The sequence below is a fragment of the Prunus persica genome, chromosome G3 (genome assembly GCF_000346465.2).
Source record: "Prunus persica cultivar Lovell chromosome G3, Prunus_persica_NCBIv2, whole genome shotgun sequence".
Classification (NCBI taxonomy): domain Eukaryota; kingdom Viridiplantae; phylum Streptophyta; class Magnoliopsida; order Rosales; family Rosaceae; genus Prunus; species Prunus persica.
In genome coordinates, this window is record NC_034011.1 from 21,498,640 (window position 1) to 21,507,335 (window position 8,696).

At 37.7% G+C, this 8,696-nt stretch overlaps 1 protein-coding gene across 3 annotated transcripts; it reads right to left on the reverse strand.

Moving 5' to 3' along the window:
- Window positions 367-8,230, reverse strand: LOC18782055 (protein argonaute 16). Of its 3 annotated transcripts, none has more exons than XM_007217000.2 (23): window positions 8,075-8,230; window positions 6,429-6,672; window positions 6,140-6,345; window positions 5,844-6,038; window positions 5,604-5,740; window positions 5,408-5,505; window positions 5,218-5,315; window positions 4,961-5,129; window positions 4,752-4,868; window positions 4,564-4,671; window positions 4,372-4,434; window positions 4,112-4,225; window positions 3,861-4,026; window positions 3,663-3,775; window positions 3,436-3,573; window positions 3,218-3,348; window positions 2,845-2,910; window positions 2,057-2,120; window positions 1,558-1,672; window positions 1,357-1,430; window positions 1,142-1,236; window positions 1,019-1,050; window positions 367-893 (listed from the first exon to the last, which is right to left on the reverse strand). In XM_007217000.2, exons 2-23 carry the CDS (start codon window positions 6,648-6,650, stop codon window positions 718-720), a joined length of 2,697 nt encoding a protein of 898 aa, XP_007217062.1. In that variant the 5' UTR covers window positions 6,651-6,672; window positions 8,075-8,230; the 3' UTR covers window positions 367-717. The 3 variants fall into 3 exon arrangements, 2 of the variants coding, with proteins under 2 accessions (XP_007217062.1, XP_020416724.1); XM_020561135.1 differs by having other exon boundaries at window positions 6,429-6,680; XR_002270996.1 differs by lacking the exons at window positions 367-893; window positions 1,019-1,050; window positions 1,142-1,236; window positions 2,057-2,120 and having other exon boundaries at window positions 1,359-1,430; window positions 6,429-6,680.

Below are 8,696 nucleotides of genomic sequence, written 5' to 3' on the forward strand. Positions count from 1 at the left end.
TATGCGAACAGGAATTCCAAACTTGACCAATACACTGATTCTGTTGGTCCAAGATCATAGAGCAAAGATAAGCTATATCATCAAGCGTGAGAAATTAGTGAGAAGTAAAGACATGAGATGATATTAAATATAGGACTAGTTCACCTTCTAAAGCATCATCATCCTTAAGCCAGCAAAGGCGATTCATTTCACCACATAAACCGTGGGAGAATCTCGTTCAAGCGATCATCCCAATGAGCTTTCTCACTATCCCCATAAAAGAAGAACAGTTTACATCGAAATTGATATATAAGTATTCGAGTTCCTGGAGCAAAATTGATGACAAAATAATAATGAGGTAGAATGAAGAAAAATTTTCAAAGATAGTTCCATTGAAAAATTAAGTCAATTACTTCCAAAAACATTTCCTGATGGTCAAGTCTTGATTTTGAACGTCTTTAAGTCCTAGTCATACCCGGAACAAGGGAGACAAAAATTACTTGTTGAATTCAGCATACCTCAATAATATCATCCTGCAACATATAAAGCCTCAAAACTTGTCTACAAACTAGACTAAGAGGTCGCTAATCTGCCTATACACCTATCTCTCCGCCCTACCTAAGAGTAAGCCGGGATTGACTTTCCTACTCGTATACCCTTATACCGCTAGATTAATTATAGAGTCAAAAGGCTAAAATCATATTAGCAATATTCACAAAGAAAGCTAGCAGCAGCAACTCAACAGAAGAACATGGAACCCTGGACATTCTTATGCAACTTAGGGAGCTCTGGAAATGGGATACTCTCAGCTGAAGTGACACTGCCGTTCCCTGATGAGGTTTCTGAGAGATCTTCAAACTTCATAAACTGCCCCACTTGTGCAGCAGCAAGGTGGGCATAACATATGGGCGCCACTGGAAAATGGTTGGTAATAGTGAGATGGAAGTAAAGCTCTAGACTAACTAGATTTTATCATTTCCACTAGAAAATAATTTAATAAAAGAAAAAAGACTTAATTGCAGAAGTGTGTTTAATTTACCAATGGAGATTGCACTTGTACTCCTTTGGTACCTGAAATAAGCAAACATATATCTAGATAAATTCAATTGAAAGGTTATTCAAGCTGAGTCATATGGAAAGGGATTGAAAATGAAAAGCTTACACGTAAGAAAGGGAGTGGATTAGGTTTTGCAAGCCATCAGGAGAAAATCCAATCTCATCAACCAGGACATGATAGTGTGCTGGCCGCGAAGTTCCCTATCATATGAAGCAACACAAAAGATAAAAAAAAACGTGATAAAAGGAAATTTAGACACCTGAGTTGAGTTGGGGGGAAACAAATACGCTGAAACACTGGGTAGGGGGGCGGGTGCTTACAATCATTCCTGCATGAGCACACATGTAGAAATCATAATTCCTTGGATGCACAATATTTGTGTCCACAACTGTCCCTGGAGAGAGAGAGAGAGAGAGAGAGAGAGAGAGAGAGAGAGAGAGAGAGAGAGAGAGAGAGAGAGAGAGCATTAAAACAAAGAGATAAATGATAAAGGCAATAAGAAAATTCAGAAAGTAGCAGACCAGGTGGAACATTATCAGTGGAACCCCCGGTTTGAAATAGCTTCGTGTGATGATTTTTCTGAGCAACAATCACAGTAAACTTTGGAACATCAACCTCCCCAAGGTGCTGGTAAGCCTGTAATAATAAAAATTTGACCATCTTAATGTTGAGAAAAAAACAACAAACTTCAGCACATGGTTGATAGCAGGTCCTAGGAACAAACACAGTCCATTAATGCTCTTGGCAGAAAGGGGCTTATGCAGGAATAAGGCAGGAACTACTAAACTTCTGGGTATTTCAACAATTTCAAGTCATGATTGGATTAAATACCACAGACTAACTGATTAAATATAGCAACTGTCACCTTGAGTGGGTATTCTGATAAAAGCTTTACTTAGATCAGATATAATTAACTGTCAAAACTAAAAACGCAAATTGGGACATGTAGCAAAGAGAGAGTAATCATCCTTCAAATCAAGTACTACATTGAACGGCCCAAGAAAAATTGAATTGCAGAACCTTTATGATTTGGTCCAGCTCGATGTTCAAGACTTGATTAAATTGTGATTCGCTGACTCCGTCCCTAAAATAAATAAATAAAAACATGTCTTTACAAGTAGCAGTAGGAAAATCAAGACAGCCGCCACATTTCATGCTCCAAAAATAAGTAAAAAAACCAGTTCAACTGAGGGGAAAAACGAACTAAGCAAATAGAAAGTTTCTAATTAAATTAAGAGGGCCACTAGAAGCATAAACCACACAAAGAGCAATATTCCTATTTAAGCGTAAAATGGAAGGATAGGACAGCATAAATAGGCCAGATACATCCTTCAGTAAGAATAGTATATAAAATATGATATCACCACCAGTAGGCAACAAAAGGGGTACATTTCTCTTTGTGGATTTAGCTTGACTATATTTGCAGCATCCACACATACTATATGACAAATTAATGCCTGCCATGAAGGGTGGCCACATTGCCTCAAATCAAAATACAACTACGATGAATGGCCTCCAACTGGAAAATACCAGGTAATATAAATTACACAAGTTGCAATGTGAAGTGAATCCACCATATCTGATATGATATGATATCACCACAAAAGGGGTACATTTCTCTTTGTAGATTTAGCTTGACTCTATATTTGCAGCGCCCACAAGATATTACGAAACATACTGTGAGTTTGGGACTGTATTCCGGTTTCGTTTTGAAGGAAGTCACTTTTGAAAGACCAAAACTGGGTCATTAGCATTTCTTTTTCAAACACCAAAATAGACAGAAAATTACCAATACAATGTCATGATACCTGAAGACAATAATCTGAGTTGGTTTACGTCCGTTGCTTGTTTTATAGAAGTCCACAAGCAGTTCCCTGCAACAAAAGGCATTTCCAGCCTTAGCAGTATACTGGAATTGATAATTTAAAATAAATGAATTTCACCAGTCTATCTTAAATCTTTTTAATTTCATCAAACTTTTTACAAAATATAAAATATTGTAATCAGGTCTCATTTAAGTTACAAGAGATTAATAGCCACAACTTTTATGTACTAAATTTGGGAGTGAAGACTTTTGAACCCGTCTAATGGGCCATATTAGAGTCCAGTAAGTGTTAAAGCAAACTATAATTCTTAACATGTGATCAATTGGTACGAATACTAAATTTCCTGCTCAAATACCTGATAATACCAGCATCAGTTCCATTTTCAAGTGGCTTGTACAGAGCATCAATCATCTCTAGCTTAGGAGATTGTGTTCTAACAGCTGCTCTGTACCTAGAAATAAGCGGCCAACTTCGAGAGCCAACAACCTGAAACTCCAACAGAATTGAAGAAACAAAATAACTATAAAGCACGGATTGTTATATAACATAAAAAGAAACTTGAATTGTAATTACCGCAGCAACAGAAGGAATATCTGAGCGACCAGGAGACCCATGAGAGACATCCATCCCCAGAATCATTGTAGGAGTATCATTAACCAGAGGAACACATGAGGAGTGCTCTATTGCCAACAAAGAATTTATTCCTCCAAGCTATATAGAATTAGACAAACAGAAAAAATCAATAGGGTCCATTAATTATTAAAGTAGCGATATCAGATATTCACCATTTAGCTTCTTGCCTTAGAATTGATCTTAAGAAGAACATTTGTCAGGTACTGATCATTAATCTTGGAAGGGGAAATGCATTGTGTGACAATCCCGAACTCACTGAGACTTTTTTTCTTCCAAGGTCCTATAAAATGTATAAGAGCATAAACTAATTACATGATCAAATTGAGGGGTAGTTTGATTGTCCATTATTAATAACAAAGCCATACCATATATATCACAATTTTTTCTCTCTGGTAAGACACAAAGAATGAATTGAGGTTCCCCTGGAAGCTTAGCTAGAATCTGTTCGAACATCTTTTCAACTCTTGCAACAGGGCTTTGTCTTCTACATTGTGGATCTTCTTCAAGTAATGTAAAGGGACGCTCAATAAACTGCACATGTGGGAGAGACAGAGAGACAGAGAGATCAGAATCAGCATAAGTCTAAAAACAAAACTTAGCAAATGGTGTAACCTACAATGCCCTTCTTCCTCCCACAGTTGATAAGTTCCCGTGAGATATGACTAGTATCACAGCGTGCAGAGAAGTTGACAACAAGCCAACGGTCAATGCGAGTAGGGTTGAAAAGTGTCTGGTAGATTAGGGAATTGCAAGCAGAATTAAGTTCAATAAGCTAAAATCAAATTCAAATAGTAGTAATGAAGGAAACAAAACAGTGCAACCTCTTTCTCAGAGAGCAACTGATAAATGAATTTTAGAAAGCGTAGAAATAAATACCTTATTGTTGAAATTCCACCGTCCCTTATGAGGGATGCAGTCATCACTGTTACCAACCTTTAACTGTTCATCAAAGGAGAGAATGCATTAGAAAGAGAGCTGATAGTTGATTGAGTGAAGAGGGCACACTCCTCACTCACTCTCTTTCTCCCCACCTCTACCGACACATCCAAATATACAGAAACTGTTTACCTTCGGAGTCTCGAGAACACGGCCATTGACTTGAGTCAATTGCTTCTCTATAGAAATACCACATGTAGCAAGCATAGGATCATCATCATACTGGTATTTTTTCACTGCCTGCAATAGCAAAGCAAATGAGCAAAAAGAATATTACAACATGTGGTCAAAGAAGAAAATTCAGTGACCTGCAAACTTACATCAGTCACAGTTCGTATTCTTTCATGAGGCTTCTGCCTTGATTTTTCAACTAAGGATGCCCTCTGCGTTGAAGATAAAGCCTTTGTATACCGTTGTAGTGAAACAAGCGAACAGAGCTAAAACACCTCGTTGGGGGAGGAACACAAATCACAATCTCAGACAGAGGACTAACAAACAATGATATAATAAGCAAAAGAAATTTGCACACCTCCAGTGGCAGATAGTTGGGCCTTTTTGGCTTGCCAACATCAAGGCATGGCATGTATTGGGAAGAGGTGAGTTCTACACCACAGTGCTTAGTAAAATACTCATACACAGTAATCTCCACAGTCTGACCCTCACTTGTGCCATTGCCACTTTTTAACTTCATAGGGAAACTTGAAGACAAAAAAAAAAGGACAAAAATTAGGAAGTTTTTCGGAGGTGAAGAAGTAGGAAACTAACTTTTAGGAGATAAGCACATACTATTGTTGATTACAGGGTTTCTCACTTAAGCCTATTACTTTGAATTCCATGTTACGGTGCCTTGCGTTAATCCTCATATTTTTCAGCATTTTCTTGGCCTGTATGTTACCAAGAAATTGAAATTTAACAGACAAAAGTTGATACTGAAATCTGAACCTTTAGTACAAGATTTAGCAGTTTTCTTTTTTACCTTAACCCAATCAATGTAGCGAGCTTCTCGTACATCCTGGTTGGTTATCAGAAAATCAATGACAGGTCCGGGCGTTAGGATCATCGTCGTAGATACATCTGCACAAATAAATGGAAACAAAAATGTCAACAAAACAAGTGACAACAATGCTAGTGAGTTTTGAAGACTAAAGAAACAAAATCATAAGATCTGGTACCCATATTCAAGGACAAGCCATCCTGTGTTGGACGGAAACTGGAATGAAATCCCCGAACACCCTTTACACCTGCTCCAACATCAACAAAGTTTCTGGAGTCATCATGAAAGAACGATTGTCGTACTAGAAGACACCCCCTGTGCACGTTTAATGGTCATAATTAAACAAATTTAGAGTTCACAGAAGAACAGAGTACAGTTGAAAAAGAACATAGTCAACATATGAGTGAGAGAGAGGTACCTGTTAGCTGCTTGCTGCCGCAGAATGATATCAAGTACTTTCAATGCATCCTGAGTATTATCTACATCCACTCCTCTCAGGGCAAGAGCAATTGACTTCAGAGGTATTTCGGCAGCATAACTTATTTCTACGTTGAAAGTTTTTGACCGAAAAGAACGTCTTGACCGTTTGTCAGCCAGGGGATTCCCATTTTCACTAACACACAAGAATGCCAGTTGGACAATACAAATGAATTGTTGATAAGAGAATAAAAAAGAACTTTTAAACCAAGACCAGGAAAAAGGAATAGGACAAACTGCTTTGCAAATGTCTCCTCCAGCACAACAGAAAACTCAAGCCTTCTCTGTGGCAGAGGACCCAGTATGTACAGAGCTTTGTCCCCATCATATGCAAACTTTTTACCACCAAGTTCTGAAGAGTATGTTTGATAAAGCCTGTCAATCAGTTTTCTCCCAATTCCCTTGCCTTCAACAGCTATCTTATCTTCTGAAGTAATACGAACCTACAAATAGCATGGCATTATGAAATTGGTACAAGATACAATAAACTGCATGTAAAGAGAAGAGTCGCAGGAGGTAAACATACAAAATACTGGTAAAATACAGCATCTGGAACATTCACAGAAACTTTAAAGTGGTTTGCGAGCAACGGTATCGTTTGTCCAGTAGTTCCTGTCCCACACCTACTCATAATAGAATATTTAGGAGGAGCCACTAGTTCTGGCTTCAAATTAGGGGGTATGGTTGGAGGAGGTGGGGACGAATGTGGGTCCCCACAGGCATTTCCAGGGCCAGCTACATCCTCCATTGTTCAATTGAATAAATATGATCTGCAAGGCTTTAAAGCAAGGAAGATCAAAACTAATTAGGTGAAGAATGGACTAATTCCCATCCTCATGGAAACTGAACAGAAACAAATGTACTTATACATAAACTCAGATTGTCAAACATTCATGATTCCCTTGAGGTTACATACCAAAATCTGCCAAAAAGGTTGAAAGCATAATCATAAATTTCCTGATAGATCATTTGACATCAGTTGATTTTTTTAATTTGGTTAGACTATAGAAGAACTCTAAGTTCAGTAAAACGCTGTAATTGCTTGGATCTTGGCTCTGATGCAGAAAGTACTGCTTCAGTCAGAACCAAAGTTACAAACAGTACTAGATGGAAGCAAATCAAGCTAACTACTCAACTATTACATATGAACTTTCATGTGCATTATAATCAGATTTTTCTCTCAGATAATTAAGATTACAAATCCCTTGTCTTTTTTTTCTTTCAAAGTTGAAGGGTAACCATATAAAACAGGATAAAGAGTTTTCTAAAATGGGGACAAGAGAATCTTCTCAAAACACACCATAACAACCAGAAATTAGTCACACATTCTGTACCAAACATACTATATATAAATTTAGAAGGGATAACTGAGATAAAAGAGACACAAAGGCACTAACACAAATATGACCACAAATCCAAATATTCAAAATAGAATGTTTTCCATGTGTTAGATCACTATAAAATAAAAGGAAAATAAAAGTTCAAAACTATGAAGATAAGTTATATTAAAATTGACAGAAGAACTATATCAAATGAAAATAATTGACCAAAAAAAAAAAAAACAACAATAACAGCAATAGAAGCAAGAGAAAATAATCATAGCTGAGATACTTTATAGATGAAAAATAAATAAATTCCGAGACATATAGTAAAATAAAACAAAAATATGTGAAATGTGGAAAATATGTAGACATACAAATACAATGACATACATGAATTGTTTGAAATTTTGACAAGTCAAACTGAAATATCAAGACACCATAAACGAATATAAAAATCTGGAAAATTAATAAGTAAATATTATTTGTGTATGCTATAAGGTAAGCAACGCTATCAATTTGGGGACTAGAGGAGCTAGGGAGAGAAGAAAAAAAAAACTGAAAAAAAAACAAAAATGACTAAAATCAACACTAATGCAAGCACAAAACATAGATTGCATTAACGAGAAACAAAGTTTTCTGGAGACTTCCAGAAGGCAATGCAGCAAGCAACTCACAAATTTCTTCCAAAACATTACAGTGTAAGCCGATTCAAGCAAAGTTAAAACTATGAAAAGCGAAAAAAATCCCTAACAAAGTAGACGAAATGAGCACAGAGCGATGCATGAACGACATCCCGGAATGCAGAGCAAGAGAAAGAGTGAGAAAGCAAAGCTTAGAGCGAGAATCGTACCGTGAGAGCTGCGGAACGAGCTTCGTCTAGGGTTTTGCAGAGCCACTGGGAGTTGGGAGTGAGAGAATTCGAAGAGTCCCTCTCTATCGGCTTGAGAGAGAGAGAGCGAGCGCATGGAGGGAAAGAGAGGCTCTTTTAGGAAATAAATTTGGTCATGTACTGCCGTGTTGCAATTTAGATGAATTTCAAATTTTTAATGGAAAACCAAAAATTCGTTTTTCACAAGGAAAATGCAGGTGAATTACGTCAGCAGTCCAATCCGATTTGATAGCCATTTGATATCAGCACCGTGTTTTTCTCGGTGATCCAATGGATGTTGGGTGAGGCATCACCCCGATCGTACCGTACGGAATTCCTCGTGGCGTTAGAGTGGCATTTCGATAGTCGCACAGCCAAGTGTCGGAGCTAAATGGATTAGGGGTGGTTTCGGTTCGGTAACCGTAAATTTTTGCCCAAACCGCAAATTGATTGACTATTTCCGGTATGGTGATTTTTAAAACAGCAAACCCAGTGGCGGATGCAGGAATTGTCACTCGTGGGGTCACAAAAATAGTGACGGCGACGGAGACGACTGTTGGTGAACGGCAGCTAGCACCCTTGGCGGCGATGTCAAGGGATGAGA